The sequence below is a fragment of the Triticum aestivum genome, chromosome 1B, assembly GCF_018294505.1.
Source record: "Triticum aestivum cultivar Chinese Spring chromosome 1B, IWGSC CS RefSeq v2.1, whole genome shotgun sequence".
Classification (NCBI taxonomy): domain Eukaryota; kingdom Viridiplantae; phylum Streptophyta; class Magnoliopsida; order Poales; family Poaceae; genus Triticum; species Triticum aestivum.
The window spans coordinates 222,317,447-222,335,886 of NC_057795.1; the positions used below are offsets into that span (position 1 = coordinate 222,317,447).

The following is an 18,440-nucleotide window of genomic DNA, read 5'->3' on the forward strand; positions in this document are numbered from 1 at the left end:
TAGCTTAATTGTATGGTCCATCAGCTTAATTCCACTGTAATTACTACAAGTTTGAACACCCCCTCCCCCCATTCTTGAAGAAATACATGTACAACATAGTTTTTTTTAGCACAGTACAGAGCAGACGCTCGTACATACGCACATACACTTAACCCTATGAACGCACACACACCCTACCCTGATGAGCACCTCCGAGAGACTGAGCCGACCCATCATCTTGAGATTGACAAAGTCGCCACAGACGCCTTCGTAGTCGACGGTAACGTCTCCTCCCACTAAACGCACATTGTCGGAAGCCTGAAATAAATCCAGGAAACTGCGACCACCACTGCGAAGTCTAGGAGTTGAATCCTGATGGGTTGGTTCCACCACAAGGGACCTAACCATCTGAGCTACACTCAGTTCGCTACAGTATAGTTATTTATATGTATGCTAATGTGTCTCTTAAAGCATTAAGAAGCATGTAAACCACAGTGGGCTATGAAATCGTGCTGGTATATTGTCATGGTCATTCTGTTTGTATATGTTATGAGCTCTTATCGGGGGACATCACAAAATACTAGAGGAGGCATGATGGAGAACTTTGATAATGACAATGAGTTGTTGCAAGCCTGTAGGACTTGCTGTCGAAAAGCGAGAGATGCCAATGGTGTGCCGAGACAGTAGAGCTCCACAGTCTGCAGTTATGGAAGTGCGGAAGAGGTTTAAGAAATCAAGAGTCCAGTCCATATGGCAATAGGAGTTTCATAATTGAAATAAGTTCAGTTTGGCCAACATTTTATGTTTGCTAGTCGTTGCAACCTTTTTATTATACTTTGCCAGTTGCTTTACCAACCGGATCTATCTTTACTATCACAGCCTGGGCGCCTATTTGATACCGCCGGCTCCGGGCTCTGCTGAAAACACTTGAAGAAAATGCACAAATCGATCAAGTGCCATTAAACAACAAATAATTGGGAACTCCTTACCATCCATGACATTATTATTGTATGAACAAGATGATGAAGAACCCTTGCAACTTGTGAAGTCAACAAGCAGACGTAAAGTCAGGTTAATGTGGAGGGAAGAGTCCATGTAATATAACAACAACAACAACAACAATAACAACAACAACAACAACAACAACAAAACCTCTTGTTGTCCCAAGCAAGTTCGGTATGCTAGAGATGAAACCCTATAGAACCTGTCAGAACGCCCCCAAAAAGAGAGTACAAGCTGTTGAAGTGTGTATGTGGATTGCCTAGCCCTTCCATCAGTTCGGACTTTTGGCTGCGTTTGCTAGTGCATGAAGCTTAACATGGTATCGAAGCTAAGGTCTTGAGTTCAAGTCCTAGATTTCGCCATACCTCTGAGTCTATATACGTGTTGACTTCCTGCGTCACACGCGAGAGGGGGTGTTGAAGTGTATATGTGGATTGCCTAGTCCTTTCCATCAGTTTGGACTTTTGGTTGCATTGGCTAGTGCATGAAGCTTAACAAAACAAAGTGAATGAAAGTAAATTGAGGTTCTGGTACATGGATTGCTGATTTCCATGCTGTCCTATCAAGAGCCAAATCCCTGGGTACTTTCCAGTCTTTCAGGTCTCTTTTTACCACCTCCTCCCATGTCAACTTCGGTCACCCTGACACTCCTAGTATTTTCGCTACTCTTTAGAATACCTTATGTTGGATACGTCCAAATCATATTAGCCGGTGGCAGGGGTGGGCAAAAAAACTGAAGATTGAAAACCGACACCGAAGCCGAATAGATCGAAGACCGAAAATTCGGTGCTCTATACGGTCCTGAGGTGTGAAAAACCGAAATTTATTCGGTGATCTCTGTTTCCATCCAGGGTTGATTGAACTGACCGAATACACCGAAATGCTACGCATTGGCCCAAAAAGACTAGCAAAGCCAAGCAACCCATGTGGCCCAATTAAGGCACACATTGTATTGGATCCTAAAAAAAGAACGCACAGGTACAACCCACCCTTGCTGCTCGACAGCAGTAGCAGCCACACCCCCACGCGAGGACACCTTCCGATTCTCCATTTCTAACATAGCCACCACAGGTGTCTCTCTCCTAGACTCTTGGTCTCATCCTCGGCCGACAGTGAACGCTGCAGCCAGCGCCGGCAGTGGAGGCGCCTTGGTCGCCCGGCAACCGGCGCCCAACGCCTTTTCTCTTTCCTTCCTTCGTCTCATCCTCGGCCAGCAGTGAGCGCTGCAGCCAGCGCCGGTAGTGGAGGCGCCTCGGCCGCCCAGCAACCGGCGCCCAACGCCTTATTTCTTTCCTTCCTTCGTGTCTCCCGTGTCTCCTTGGGAGACAGCATCTTCTTTTCTTTACCTATCTCCTTTACCATCCCGTTGAGACTACTTTTGGTGGATTCACGTCCTCATAAGTAGTCATTAGGACATACAAGGTGTTCTTGCCTGTACGATACATTTTTCCCTTCCTATCTTTCTTCCATAGCTCAGATTTTCAGAGAACCGGTTTCGTTCGAGTTAAACCGAGGACCGAACTGACTTTTTGGTTGACCGAAGCCTTGGTTAGCAGTTTCTCAAATGACCGATCGGTCATGAATATTTGATAACCGTATTTCTCAATAACCCGAGGAACCTAACCGGTCGACTCAGCTAGACCAAATGCCCAGGCCTAGTCGGTGGACAAGCTTCTCTTTAGTCGGTGTATGGCCAACATCCACATTAGCATGCGTATCCTAGTGACACTCATTTGTTGGATGTGTTGTCTCTTAGTAGGCCAACTGATGTAGGGTAGAACCCTAGATGCCCGATCTTTCACGATTGGAGGGGATCCTATGAAGAACACGAGGGGAAAAACGAGGGGAACACGAGGGGAAACACAAGAGAAATCACTCAACCAACAAGATCCGGTCACACATATGCTAGATCCTCGGAACACAAAGAGTGATACATGATTCAAGGTCAACAAAGGACGATACAAAAGGTCTTCTCCGTGAGGAGGTCTTGAAGGGTCTTCCCGTGATGGGGTCTTGAATCCGCTTGGGGGATCTTCTCCGAAGAGGCCGTGAGCTCCGAGGAGAAGTAACCAAGTGAATGAGCAAAGCTCTATCTCAAATATGAGCTAAACCAATGCTAACCCTAACTAGGAGGAGGAGGAGGAGGTCTATTTATAGTCTAAGTACAAAAGGGGGCGGAATGAAGGGGTACATGGGCCTCGGGCCCGAAGCTGCGCACACACAGGCAGCGGACGTCCGGTCGCTCTCGGAGGTCCGGGCGTCCGGTAGGGCTTGGACTTCCGCTAATTACGTTCTGTAAACGGGGTGCCAGACGTTCGGAGGTGGCCGGTCGTCCGGTCGTTTCGGTCTTCCGCAGAATAGGCTCGGGAGTGGAATTGCCGGTCGTTCAGTGGGGGCCGGACGTCCGCACGCTGGGCAGTGTCGCCGGTCGTCCGTAGGGGCCTGGACATCCGCTCGCTGTAGCTCTCATCGGCTGGGACTTGGGTCGGCTGGGCCTTCGTCCGGTCCTGGTCGGACGTCCGCTGGCTGGAGCGTCAGGCGCCGGACGTCCGGTCCTGGGCTGACGTCCGCTCGCTGGAGCTTCTTCGGTAGCTCTTCTTCTTGTCCTTCGTACTCGGTGTCCTCGCCGTCTTGACCATTGGATGTAGCTGCTCCGTGGCCTTCCTCCAAGTACCTGATCACACATAGTGTTTCCGTTTGAGGTAGTAGCCATGTCTCATGTGTAGAAAGTGGGAGTTCAGAGAGGAGCGAGTTCACCTTATCTTCGATAGCCTTTGCTCGAGCTCTTGTCATTGGTCCAAGTGGTGTCGTGGGAGATGTAGATACGTCCATGGGGATGATCGTGGAATGCTCCGCATCATCTCCCCCCTCCCCTTGGGAAAGATCCGACCTCGGATTGAAAGCTTCATCACCATGGTATGGCGAGAGGTCTTTGACTTTGAAGATGTCGCTCACGTTGTACTTGTCGCTTGGGAGGTTGATCTTGTAAGCGTTGTTGTTTTAGCGCGCTAGCACCTTGAAGGGTCCATCGGCTCGGGGTAGAAGTTTGGACTTGCGTTCGTTGGGGAAGCGTTCCTTGCGAAGGTGTAGCTACACAAGATCTCCGATGTTGAATATCATGGGTTGCTTGTTGATGTTGAGCTTGGTCGCGAGTCGTTGTACTTGGCGCTCGATGGTGTGCCTTGTATCTTCATGCATCTTCTTGAGGTAGCTTGCTCGTGCACTCGCGTCCATGTTGGTGCGCTCTTGTAGTGGAAGAGGAAGAATGTCCAATGGGGACAATGGGTTGAAACCGTAGACGACCTCAAAGGGGGACTTGCCGGTAGTCGAATGTCTTGCACGGTTGTAGGCGTACTTGGTGATGGGTTAGGCACTCCTCCCACTCCTTGATGTTCCTCTTGATCAGCACGCGTAGTAGAGTGGAGAGTGTTCGGTTCGTCACCTCCGTTTGGCCGTCGGTTTGAGGATGGTATGCCGAAGAGAACAAGAGCTTGATTCCGAGCTTGGCGCATAAAGTCTTCCAAAAGTAACTCAAGAACTTGACGTCGGTCTGAGACAATCGTCTTTGGCACTCCATGGAGGCGCAAGATTTCCCTACAAAAAAGATTTGCAATATGTGAAGCATCGTCTATCTTGTTGCATGGGATAAAATAAGCCATCCTAGAGAATCGGTCCACAACAACAAACACAGAATCCTTTCCATTTTGAGTTCTAGGCAAACCAAGTACAAAGTCCATGCTAATGTCTTCCCAAGGTTGATAAGGAATAGGAAGGGGCATGTAAAGACCATGGGATTGAGCTTTTGACTTTAGCTTTGCGACATGTAGAGCATCGGTTGGTGAAGCGTGAGACGTCGCAGAACAGCTTGGGCCAAAAATAGTTCTTGAAGAGCGTAGCGAATGTCTTGTTGTGTCCAAAGTGTCCCATTAGTCCGCCTCCATGAGCCTCTTGCAAAAGGAGCAAACGAAGAGAAGACTTGGGAATGCAAAGTTTGTTAGCTCTCGTAAGGTAATCATCCTTGATGTGATAGCGTTCCCAAGATGTATGCGTCAAACACTTGGCATAAGGAATAGCAAAAGTAGGATCATGCGCATACAAGTCTTTTATGTGCTCAAAGCCAATGACACTCAATTCAAGTTTAGTGACAAGCATGCATATGCAGGAAAGAGCATCTGCCACAACATTTTCCTTACCTTTGATGTACTTGATAACATAAGGACTCAATGAATTCACTCCACTTAGCATGACGCTTGTTCAACTTAGTTTTTGACCCTTTAGGTACTTGAGCGTTTCATGATCGGTATGGATGATAAATTCATGAGGGCGAAGATAATGTTCCCATTCACGCAAAACTCACACTAAAGCATATAGCTCTTTGTCATAGATGGGATAATTGAGTTGCGCTCCGGAAAGTTTCTCACTAAAGTATGCTATGGGGCGCTTTTCTTGCGTTAACACACCTCCTATGCCATTACCACTAGCATCGCAATGAATTTCAAAAGGTTTCTCAAAGTTGGGTAATGCAAGCATGGGAGCATGAGTAAGCAAATTTTTAAGCTCATTAAATGCGGTATCTTGGGATGGTCCCCAAACAAAAGGCGCATTTTTCTTACTCAAAAGAATGTAAAGGTGAAGCAATGGTGCTAAAATCCTTCACAAATCTACGATAGAAACCGGCTAAACCAAGAAAACTACACACTTGTTGCAAGTTGGTTGGTTGGGGCCAAGTTTTAATAGCATTGATCTTAGATTCATCTACATGAACACCCTTAGAAGACACAACGAAACCCAAGAAAACAAGCTTATCAACACCAAAAAGGCATTTGTCCATATTAGCATAAAGTCGCTCTTTCCTAAGGGTTTGCAACACGGTTCTAAGATGGGTGATATGATCTTTGAGGGATTTGCTAAAGACAAGAATATCATCAAAATAGACCACAACAAATACACCAATATAGGGTCGAAGAACAAAATGCATGACTCGCATGAAAGTACCGGGTGCTTCAGATAAACTCATTGGCATAACTAGCCATTCATATAAGCTAAATTTGGTCTTAAATGCGGTTTTCCATTCATTACCTTCTTGGATGCGTATTTGATAGTAGCCACTCTTAAGATCAATGTTAGAGAAAATGGTGGCTCCGCTAAGCTCATCAAGCATATCATCTAGGCGTGGAATAGGGTAACGATATCTAACGGTGATAGCATTGATGGGACGGCAATAGGAACACATGCGATAAGTACCGTCTTTCTTTGGAACAAGGATGTCTGGAACGGCATAAGGGCCCAAGCTTTCACGTACATGACCGTTGTCGATGAGTTGTTGTACTTGCCGTTGGATCTCCTTAGTTTCCTCGGGGTTGACGCGGTAGGGGGCCTTGTTAGGTAGAGGTGCTCTGGGGATGAGGTAGATTCGGTGCTCAATGCCTCATAGTGGAGGTAGACCCGGAGGTAGCTCATCAGGGAAAACATCTTGGAATTCCTGCAAAAGAGAAGACAACACTAAATGTAGATCGTGAGAGGTGTTAGTTTTTGGTGCCTCGTCCTTGCACACAAGGACATAGTGCATAACACTTGATGGGTTCTCACAACTTCTCTCATCTCACTTTTGGTGGCAAATAGGACTAAGTTCTTCTGGTCGCTCATCGTGGAGGCACTCGATTTTGGCTTGTGGCCCTCACTCTCTTTTGGGTGGGTCACTCTCTCACTCTTTTTTCCATGATAGATGGCTTGCTTGTCGGCGATCACTTGACTTGGAGACATAGGTCATCGAATGTACTCCTTTCCTTTCATCTTGAACCTATAGTGATTTGTACGACCATTGTGGATGACGCCGCGGTCAAATTGCCATGGTCGACCAAGAAGGAGATGGCAAACGAACATCGGGACGACATTACACTCCAAGTGTCTTCATATGCTCCTATCTTGAAAGAAACTTGCACCGTATGCTCGACTTAGATAGTGCCGAAATTGCTTAGCCATTGCACCTTGTATGGGTGCGGGTGCTTCATCTTGACCAATTGGAGCTTGGAGCATAGTTCTTCACTTGCCAAGTTGTGACAACTCCCTCCATCGATGATGACCTTGACGGACCTTCCATTGATGCCGGCCTTGGTGTGGAAGATATGGCATCTTTGGTCTTCGTCTTGTTGATGTTGAAGAGTCAAGACCTTGGAGACAACGAGAGCGGGGCTCGAATCCTCATCACAAAAGACTTGATCATCTTCATCTTTGTTCACGCGTCGGTGCATGGCCACTTGCTCAAGGGCTTTCATTTCCTCTTCACTCATGGAGTCATAGGTTCCGTCGTCGTTGAGGATCATGGTGCGCTTGTTGGTACACTCAAAGGACTTGTGGCCTCGGCCGCCGCATGTGAAACACTTGATAGAACTTGTCTTGACGGTCTCATCGGTTGGAGTAAATGATGAAGCTCGCGGCTTGAAGTTGCTTGTAGTAGGAGGACAACTTGAGGTCGTCGAAGTTTTCTTGTAACTCGACTTGTCACCGTTGCTTGTAGATGGCTTGGTTGAGGTAGAAGGTGTTGGAGTCGTTGAAGCTTGGGTGTTGGAGAAGTCGTAGCTCTTGGACGACCACTTGGCGTACTTGAAGTCATCTTGCACTTGACGTTCCGCTTTGGTAGCTTGATGCATGAGCTCAATGAGGTTGGAGTAGGGTTGGAAGTCGGCAATCTTCTTGATGGGATGATTGAGGCCATTCAAGAAACAGGCCATAGTTTGCTCATCATCTTTCGTGACATTGGCTCTTATCATGGCAATCTCCATTTCCTTGTACTATTCTTCAACGCTCTTTGTTCCTTGCTTGAGGAGTTGGAGTTTCTTGAAGAGGTCGCGGTTGTAGTATGTTGGCACGAAGCGTGCTCGCATGACATCCTTCATTTGATCCCATGTGGTGATTGGTGGTTCACCTCTTGCCTCTCGGCGCTCAAGGACTTGTTCCCACCATATAAGCACGTAGTCTTGGAACTCAAGGGATGCCATAGCGATCTTCTTCTCTTCCTCATAATTGTGCAAACGAAAGATCTTGTCGACCTTCAATGCCCATGAAAGGTACTCTTCGGGATCATTGCTTCCATTGAACTTGGGCATGGTGAACTTGAGCTTGCCGTAGCGTTGCTCTTCATTGTTTTGGGGTCGAGGGTGATGATGATGCCCTTGACGTGGATGATTGTCAATCTCATAATGCTCTTGGTGTGGAGGATTGTCAACCTCATATTGCTCTTGGCGTGGAGGATTTTCATAGTCATCATGCTCTTGATGAACTTGAGGTTGTGGGGGAGCTTGTCGAGCTTGTGGAGGAGCTTGAGGGACTTGACGATGCACTCTTGCTTGGTAGTTTTGCTCTTGAATTTCTTCGCGAAGTGCTTCCTCTTGATTGCGCCTATCTCGGTTGCGGTTGGCGACGGCTCGACTTGACTCTCGAAGGGCACGTTGCGTCTCAAGTGCTTGAGCTTCACGTTGTTGTTGTTGAAGACGTTGAGCCTCGGCATCTTGTTCGTCTTGGTGTTGGCGCGCTCGCTCTTCCTCTTGGTGGCGTTGATGTTGCCTTTCTTGTGCTTGTGCAAGAGTAGCTTGGTTTTGGCGATGACGATGTGCTTGCTCGTCGAATTGCTCTTGTGGATGATTGCCGTGTAGAGGATTGCGAGTTGCTCGACGGTCTTGGCGCGTGGCTCGACGTAGTGTGTTCAATGTCGGTGTTCTTATGGAGGACGGAGTGGTAGAAGAGCGGTTTACCAACAAGGCACGAATCTCGTCCATTCTTGCATCGTTCTCTTGTTTGTGTGCGTCGAGCTTGTTGTCGAAGTAGTCTCTTGTTCGTTGCTCAGAGAGTCGCAAGTCGGTGGCGAGACTGTCGATGCGGTCGCTCATTGCTTGTTGTTCTTGATGCAAAGCTCTTTGTGCACCGAAGAGGTGGTTCTTGGTGACATAGGATGACATGTCGTCGTCTTGCTCGATGAAGAGTGGGTTGGTAGAAGAACTGGCCTATCCATCATTCCAAGCAAATATGTGAGTGGGAGAAAGAGAAGAGCTTATAAATGTACCTTGACCGATGTTGAAGATGGATCAATGATCACTCAAATGTGGAACAAGGAAATAGCACAATTGGTACCAATTCTTGTCGGTTCTCACACCTACACAAGTAAAAGCTTATGGTGGAGCTTGGTTAGGATGGTGGCACAAAATTTGATGCAATTGTTAGTGAGCCTAAAAAATGTTGGACAAGATTCACAAATTTGCAAATGCAACAAGTAGATCAATAGCAAGATATGGTACACGGAAACACACACGCAAATAGATAAGTGGGGTCGTGCAACCAAGGAATGAGCCAAAATGTGGAATCCATGAAAATGCTCTTGTTGCACAACACTAGAGAGACGCTAGCACGATTGCACAATAGGCGGATAAGAAACTTAAGCACAACCTACTAGGCAAAAATGCAATGACTTCTATCCCAAGTATGCTATATGTATGGTATTCCGGTGATATGATCCAAGATGATCGAGTATGACAATCTTAATGTGGTATGATGCTATGGTTCTTGCTTATAAGCTCTTTGCTTATCTTTCCCTCTTGCTTAAAAGCTTGTTTGGCTCTTTCTCTTTTGAGTACTTTTCTCATGCAAAACTTCACGAACCAAGATAGCAATTGTGTATATGCTATGACAACTTTGTGACACAAGAGATGATATCAAGATATGCACCATGATGATATGGTATGTATGCTATGGGAAGTATGATCACTAATGTGCACAAGTCACGTTCCCGGCAATACTCAAAGGCTAGTCTCGATGGGTAAGCAACGCAAAAGTAAGGCTATGGTGGTTATCAATGCAATGGCAAGGAATAGACAAAGATGTCGTCGAGGTTACCGTCGAGGTAGTCGTTTGTAAGCAGGGACGGTTGTTGGCGATGACGAGTCCTTGGCGAAGATGAGCAGTGGTGATGTTGATGTCGAACCGTACCTATATAGCCGAAAGCCCGAAACACAATAGGACATGGGAACCACAACTCAAATTCCCAGAGACCAAAACGGGTCAAAATTGTCGGAGGTGGTAGCGGTTAAGTGAAGGTGGTGCTTGCGGAGAGCGATGGTGGTATTGGAGTGCGTATGCGGTGGTGGAATGGGAGTTGAAGTGCGTATGCGGGAGTGGTGGCGGTGGCTGAAAATTTTGGGCGAAAAAATTCAGTTTCGTCAGGGAACAGCAGACGTTCGGTCGGTGAGCGGTCGTCCGGTCGTCGGACGTCCGATGCCTGGGCGATTTCGGGCACGAGATGAACAGCTCGGGCTCATGGTGGAGGTGGCGAAATTGGTCAAAATCCGAGCGATTTTGTGGATGGAAATGGTGGAGATGATGGGGGAAAGCTAGATCCACTCGTGGCAAAGCAAATCCATGGATCAAATCCAACAAAACTTCATCACACCAACAAATCACAAAAAAAAATTGGGGCTATTTTTGGTGGGGATTTTCGAAATTGGGGAAGAACATAACAAAATCAAGCTAGAAAACAAGGGGTAGGGGCTCCAAATTCGTGATCAACGTGGCTCATGATACCAAGATGATGTAGGGTAGAACCCTAGATGCTCGATCTTTCATGATTGGAGGGGATCCTACGAAGAACACGAAGAACACGAGGGGAAAAATGAGGGGAACACAAGGGGAAACACAAGAGAAATCACTCAACCAACAAGATCGGGTCACACATATGCTAGATCCTCGGAACGCAAAGAGTGATACATGATTCAAGGTCAACAAAAGACGATGCAAAAGGTCTTCTCCGTGAGGAGGTCTTGAAGGGTCTTCCCATGATGGGGTCTTGAATCCGCTTGAGGGATCTTCTCCGAAGAGGTCGCGAGCTTCGAGGAGAAGTAACCAAGTGGATGAGCAAAGCTCTATCTCAAATGTGAGCTAAACCAATGCTAACCCTATCTAGGAGGAGGAGGTCTATTTATAGTCTAAGTGCAAAAGGGGGCGGAATGAAGGGGTACATGAGCCTCGGGCCCGAAGCTGCGCACACACAGGCAACGGACGTCCGGTCTCTACCGGTCGCTCGCGGAGGTCTGGACGTCCGGTAGGGCTCGGACTTCCGCTAATTACGTTCTGTAAACGGGGTGCCGGGCGTCCGGAGGTGGCCGGTCGTCCGGTCGCTTCGGTCTTCCGCAGAATCGGCTCGGGAGTGGAATTGCGGTCGTCCGATGGGGGCCGGACGTCCGCACGCTGGGTAGTGTTGCCGGTCGTCCGTAGGGGCCCGGGCGTCCGCTCGCTGTAGCTCTCGTCGGCTGGGACTTGGGTCGGCTGGGCCTTCAGACGCCGGACGTCCGGTCCTGGTCCGATGTCCGCTGGCTGGAGCGTCAGGCACCGGGCGTCTGGTCCTGGGCAGACGTCCGCTCGCTGGAGTTTCTTCGGTAGCTCTTCTTCTTGTCCTTCATTCTCGGTGTCCTCGCCGTCTTGACCATTGGATGTAGCTGCTCCGTGGCCTTCCTCCAAGTACCTGATCACACATAGTGTTTCCGTTTGAGGTAGTAGCCATGTCTCATGTGTAGAAAGTGGGAGTTCGGAGAGGTGCTAGTTCACCTTATCTTCGATAGCCTTTGCTCGAGCTCTTGTCATTGGTCCAAGTGGTGTCGTGGGAGATGTAGATACGTCCATGGGATGATCGTGGGATGCTCCGCATCACCAACACTCGACTCTCATATATCATCGCAAGTCTGATTGGCGTCCTATAGAACTTATCTTTGGGCTTTTGTGGGACCTTGTCACAGAGGATGCCAGATGCTTGCCGCGACTTCATCCACCATGCTTTGACTCTATGAGTAACATCCTCATCGATACCACCTTTACTTTCTAGCAGTGATCTTCAGTATCGGAAGGTGTCCCTCGTAGGCACTATATGCCCCTCTAAACTAATATCTCCCTCCTGCACCTAACACCACTAAAGTCGCACCTCATATACTCGGTTTGGTTCTACTAAGCCCTTGGACTCTGTAAGTCTTGTCTCCACAATTCGAATTTCCTATTGACACCCAACCTAGTCTCGCCAACTATTACCACATCATCGGCAAGAACCATACACCAGGGAATATCTCCTTGTATATCCTCTTTGACCTCGTCCATCACTAAGGCAAAAATGTATGGGCTCAAGGGTAATCCTTGATGTAGTCCATTAGTATTTGGGAAGGCATCGGCCTCACTATCACATGTCCGATTACTTGTCACAACATTATCATACATATCCTTTATGAGGGTAATGTACTTTGTCGGGACTTTATGTTTCTCTAGTGCCCACATGACCGTCCTTGGTATCTCGTCATATGCCTTCTCCAAGTCGATGAAAATGGTATGAAGATCCTTCTTCTACTCCCTATAACTTTCCATGAGCTAATGTGGCAGAAAACTCGCTTCTATAGTTGATCTTCTGGGCATAAAACCAAATTGTTTTTTCATGACATCCGTCTCTCTTCTCAAGCGATGCTCAATCACTCTCCCAAAGCTTCATAGTATGACTCATAAGCTTAATTCCTCGGTAATTAGTACAACTTTGAATATCACTTTTATTCATGAAGGTAGTACTTGTGTACTCTTCCTCCACTCTTCGGACATCTTGTTTGACTGAAAAATATGGTTGAATAGCATAGTTAGCCATACTACTGCCATTTTCACAAGGCACCTCAACATCTCAATAGAAATACCATCTGGTCCCAAGGCCTTTCCTCCTTCCATCTTGTTAGGGCCTCATTAGCCTTGAGCTCTTGTATCCTCAACATGAACCGTCTATTATTGTTCTCATCAAAGGAGTCATCTAGCTCAGGCATAGTGTTCTCATTCCCTACATAGAACAACCTGTCAAAGTATTTTCCCCACCTGTTCTTGATCTCCTCATCTTTCACTAGGAGTCAATTTGCCTCGTCCTTGATGCACTGGACTTGGTTGAGGTCCCTTGTCCTCCTCTCATGATTTTCGCTAGCTTGTAAACGTCCTTTTCTCCTTTGTGTCTAGTTGCCGGTATAGCTCATCATAGGCTAACCCCCTTGCTTCACTCATTGCTTGCTTTGCTTTCTTCTTTGCCCCTTTGTATTTCTCCACATTGCTGATGCTTCTATCATGGTGCCAACTCTTGTAGCACTCCTCTTTGATAGCCTTTTGGACATCTTCATTCCACCACCACGTGTCTTTGGGTTCTTGCTTCTTACCGTGCGTCACCCCTAGCACTCCCCTAGCTACCTTCCACAACAACAATCACATACGATGCACCCCTGCTTCTTTTTCACTCTTTGATTTCATCTCATTACATTACATAAACTCTTCTATGGATTGTTGTTGTGAGTTGTGACTACCGTCTCTAACTTCTAAGTCTACTTGCTAGCTTCATTTTATTCAGTTAAAGGTCTTATAAATTTGTATGGCGATGGTCATGCTTGAAGGTGACATAATATGCCTATTAAGATCCGAAAATATAAAAAAACTGGCGCCTTGGTGGGTTAGGTGCATGCACCTATGCACCTCTAGCTAACTGTCCAACTCCCAGTTTATTAAATCCAAATCATATAGTATTATTTCATGGAAATACGATATATTCGTACAGTCTTGTACTAATCATTTGCTGGTTAGCAGGGCAGTAAGCACTGAATGATGAATTAGTTAAAAATCATGATTGTGGTTCTAAGATTTGTTCTTTTCAGAAGTATCTGCAGTGTAATGTTGACATTCGCATCTTAGGATTGCACAATTTGTTTCGATTTGCATGATTATATGACACATGCTGTGAACTTGCACAGGTGTTATTGTGTGTGTAGTGGATGATTAACAGCGAGAGAAGTTTATACTGAATAACCATTTTATCTACAGCCGCTGGTCCCGGAAAATGCTTGATAAACCATGGTGGGTGCTGGCATGAAACTCGCAACGGAAAAACATTCTCTGCTTGTCAGGTACATTTAGGCATGTAACAAGTACATGTTATTGTTAGGAATATGCAATTTGTATTCCCATGGGGCCATAGACCAGTATATATACATGTGCAGGAAATATGCAGAAAACACCTTATACAATGGGGTAAATACAAAAGGCTACATGACTATATATAGTACTCAACACCCCTCCTCAAACTCATGATGGATCAACAACACCGAGTTTGAAGAAATAGAAGCCATGTTGTGCTCTAGTCTCGGCCTTCGCAAAGAAATCCGCTAATTTAACTTGGAAGGCACATACTAAAGAGCAATAACCTGATCCTGCACACCAGCGCACACAAAAAGGCATGAACACCAATATGCTTGTTGAGCTCATGCTTCACAAGGTCGCGCTCAATTCTAATAGCACCTGTACTGTCAAACAATAGCAGAGTAGGTGTAGTGACAGAAACACCAAACTCCTGAAGTAACCACCGTAACCAAGTCTGCTCTGCTGTCAAAAGAGCCATAGCTCGCAATTCAGCCTCTGCACTCAAATAGGAAAATGTAGTCTGTTTCTCCATCTTCTAGGCAATGAGAGAACCACAAAAAAACCACAGTAAGCAGAAACTGAACGGTGATTTGAGGGATCATAGCCCACGCAGCATCTGAATAGGCCTGAAGCTATAATGAACTGGAGCGAGGGAAGAACAGACGGTGAGAGATCGTGCCATGAGGATATCGAAGAACACAAAGGAGGTGACTTTTGTGGACCGAAGTGGGAGCAGACACAAACTGACTCAAAATATGGACAGGATAAGAGATACTTGAACAAGTGACAACTAGATAGACAAGACTCCCAACAAGATGACGATAAAGTCTCGCGGATCAGACAAGGGGTCACCATTAGTATCACGGAGGTGAACATTGAGCTCCATGGGAGTCTCAACTCGCTCATCAGTAAGAGCAGCACAAGCAAGAAGATCCTGGCTATACTTTTCTTGAGAAAGAAAAAAGCCATGAGAGGTAGAAGAGATCTTGATCCCAGGAAAGTTGTGAAGAGGGCCGAGATCAGACATAAGAAACTGCTCACTAAGACGCCTTCACAAATGCAATATACCCGGGGTCGTCGCCAGTGATGATCATGTTGTCAATATATAAAAAAGTCTGACCACGAGCATAATGGCGGACAAACAACGCTGGATCATGAGCACTTGCTGAAAAACCAGCGGCAGTCACCACAGAGCAAAACGCTCAAACCAGACGCGAGGGGCTTGCTTAAGGCCATAGAGAGAATGACAAAGACGATATGCCATTCCATCAGGAACAAAATGCACAGGTGGTGGCTGCATATAAACCTCCTCACGCAGCTTAGGGCAACTCCGACGCACGAGCCCAAATGGTCTGACCAAGTCCGTTTGGGGGGACACAAAACACGGCCCAACGCGCGGGTGCAAATGGACAAATGTCCATTTTTTGTTCGCTTTTACCCATTCCCGACCCAACTCTGGGCCGCGTTTGCATCCAAACGGACACGCGTGGACGGGTGGGATGCGCGCCCCTGTCCCCCCTGGCCCGCCCGTTGGGGACACAACCAATTTTTCTCTTTCCCTGCCATCCCTCCGCCCCCCGCCCCCTGGCATCGCCGCCGCCACCTTGTCTGTACCCTCATTTTCCCGGCCTCATGGCCGTCCTGCAAGGTCGTCCGAACCACGACCACGCCATGCCATAGCTGGCCTACGCCCGCGTTTTGGAGGAGCTTTTTGCCGGCGTTCGTTGTTCTTTGTTGCCGGTGGGAGAGAAGCTACGGTCGCCGCCGCCGCCCATCGACCCCAAGAACTTTCGGCAGGCGCTGCATAGCCGGAGGGCGCCACCCGCCAACACCAACCTTGCTTTGTTGCCTACGAGGGGAGCTCGATGTGCTCTTTCCGGCCACGTCTCTGCGACCGCAAGGTGTTCGACGCTTTGCTCACAAGGTACCATGGATAGCGGGATGAGTATTTCTTTCACAACTTCATTTGTTCATCGGATGATTCGTCCTTGGATGACGAAGATCTTGTGGTGGCTGCATTGGTCGTCCATGACTACATTGGTAGGCAGCGGCCTCGGTTCAGGGGATCAATCCCGGGGCATGCTCCGACCTTGAACCACAATAGGGAGAGCGGTCACGCCCTACTCTATGTCGATTACTTTGAGAATACCGCACTCTTCAAACCACATCAAATTTCGTCGCCGCTTCTGAATGAGACATGTGTTGAATCGTATTCGGGAGGGAGTGGTAGGATATGACCCATTCTTTGAGTGCAAAGAGGATGCCCTTGGCAAGCTTGGCTTCTCTTACTAGAAATGGACTGCGGCTATTCGCATGCTTGCATATGGAATTTCTGGTGATCTTGTGGATGAGTACGTGCGTGTGAGTAAGTCCACATGTCTCCTCTCAATGTATAGTTTTTGCAAGGCCGTGGTGGCAGTGTTCGGCCCTGAGTACCTGAGAGAGCCAACTGCTGCTGATACAGAGAGGTGGTTGGCGATCAGCTGAGAGGGGCTTTCCGGTCATGCTTGGTAGTATAGATTGTATGCACTGGAAGTGGAAGAACTGTCCATTTGCTTGGCAGGGGGAGTACAAGGGGCATGTGAAAGGTGTCACTGTCGTACTAGAAGCGATGGCTTCACAAGATCTGTGGATATGACATTCTTTCTTTGGCATGGTTGGTTCTCACAATGATATCAACGTGCTTCAGCGTTCTCCAGTGTTTGCAAGGCTTGCAGAAGGCCACTCCCCAGAGGTCAACTTTGAGATCAATGGCCACCATTACAGCAAGGGATATTACCTAACTGATGGTATCTATCCTCGGTGATCAACTCTTGTGAAGACCATACCCAATTCGCAAGGAGAGAAGAGAGAGAGATTTGCCCAAATGCAGGAAAGTGCTAGGATGGATGTGGAGTGTGCTTTTGGTGTGCTTCAATCTCGATGGGGTATAGTTCGAAACCCTGCATTGACATGGAGCACTCAGAAGCTTTGGGAGGTGATGACTGCTTGTGTGATCATGCACAACATGATCGTGGAGGATGAGCGTGGTGATAGCATCTATCACCAAGGGTTTGATTTTCAGGGTGAAAATGTTAAGCCTGAGCACCAACAACCTGCAACCTTTGAACAGTTTATCCAATTTCATCGTGAAATGCGTGATTGGTGTACTCATATGCAGCTCCAGGATGACTTGGTTGAGCACATGTGGACCCACATTGGCAACCAATAGATCTATCGGTTCAATATCTTTTCATGCAAAACAATTTTGATTGGGTTCTAAGACTATTTGATATTGTTTTTAGTTCGATTGGGTTGTAAGACTATTTCGGATGTGGAACTATTTGATTATGAACTATTTGCTATGCTTGATTTTAGTTCAAAGAATGCGTAAAGGGCCTCCGTCGGACAGATGCGGCCAAAATGCGGCTGCGCGTTAGGCGCACGGTCGTTGCATCCAAAAATCCGGGCGGACGCCGCCCCATTGCCATCCCCAAACGGACAAAGTCCGAACAAAACGGACGTCCGTTTGGGGTCGTGCGTTGGAGTTGCCCTTACCATCAAGAAAGGCATTCTTAACATCAAGCCGAGACAGACCAGTGGCGAACAGAAGCCACGGCGAGAAGTGTGCGAACAGTGGGTCATATGGATACATGAGCAGAAGTCTCATCGTAATCACTGTTGAAGTGTATATGTGGATTGCCTAGCCCTTTCCATCAGTTTGTACTTTTAGTTGCGTTGGCTAGTGTATGAAGCTTAACATGGTATCAGAGCCCAAGGTTTTGAGTTCAAGTCTTGAGTTTCGCAATTTATCCAAAAATTGTTCTTCCCCCCCTTTATCTATCCACGTGTTGACTTCCCGCGTCACATGTGAGAGGGGGTGTTGAAGTGGATATGTGGATTGCCTAGCCCTTTACATTAGTTCGGACTTCTGGTTGCGTTGGCTAGTGCATGAAGCTTAACAATCATGACCATGCTCCTGCTGAAAGGCACTGAGACACAAGATGAGCTTTGTAACACCCAAGAGAACCATCAAAGCGAGTCTTAACCTTGTAGACCCACTTACAAGTGATGGGACAGACACGGGGAGGAAGAGAAACAAGATCCTATGTGCCGGTCCACTCAAGAGCAGCCAGCTCCTTTGCTATCGCCAGATGCCATTCGGGATGAACAACAGCTTCACGATAAGAAGTCGAGCGCCAGTGCATGGAAAACCAAGGCGCTCAATAGGCGGAAGCGAACGAGGACGCAAGCCATAGGTAGGTTGAGACGAGGAAGACTGCACATTAGAAGTAGATGACACATCATTAGAGGCATCCATACACGCAGACAACGAGTATAAAAGTGAGGAAACGATGGAAGAATGCAAGGAGAATCACCAGGGTAGACTCGGGTGATGGAGATGGAGAAGTCACCGGGGATGAAGGTGTAGAATCCTGACAAGCGGGGTGAGGAAACCATGGGAGATGACGACGTCGGATCTACAATAATTGTAGAAGCAGGGGCAGCAGGACGGATGGACA

The 18,440-nt window shown here is 47.4% G+C and overlaps 1 protein-coding gene across 3 annotated transcripts in view; it reads left to right on the top strand.

Annotated features, from left to right (window-relative positions):
* The window catches only part of LOC123116927 (vacuolar-sorting receptor 1), a 47,182-nt gene that overhangs the window by 18,207 nt on the left and 10,535 nt on the right, over positions 1–18,440 (top strand). For 2 of the 3 annotated variants that reach the window (XR_006457242.1, XM_044537797.1), the window contains exon 8: positions 13,843–13,925. The exons of the other annotated variant lie outside the window; for it this stretch is intronic. Coding sequence is in view for 1 of the 2 variants with exons in the window: in XM_044537797.1 (XP_044393732.1) it covers positions 13,843–13,925 (83 nt within the window). In the remaining variant the exon portion in view is untranslated. The remainder of the gene's footprint in view (positions 1–13,842; positions 13,926–18,440) is intronic. 3 annotated transcript variants of the gene reach the window in all.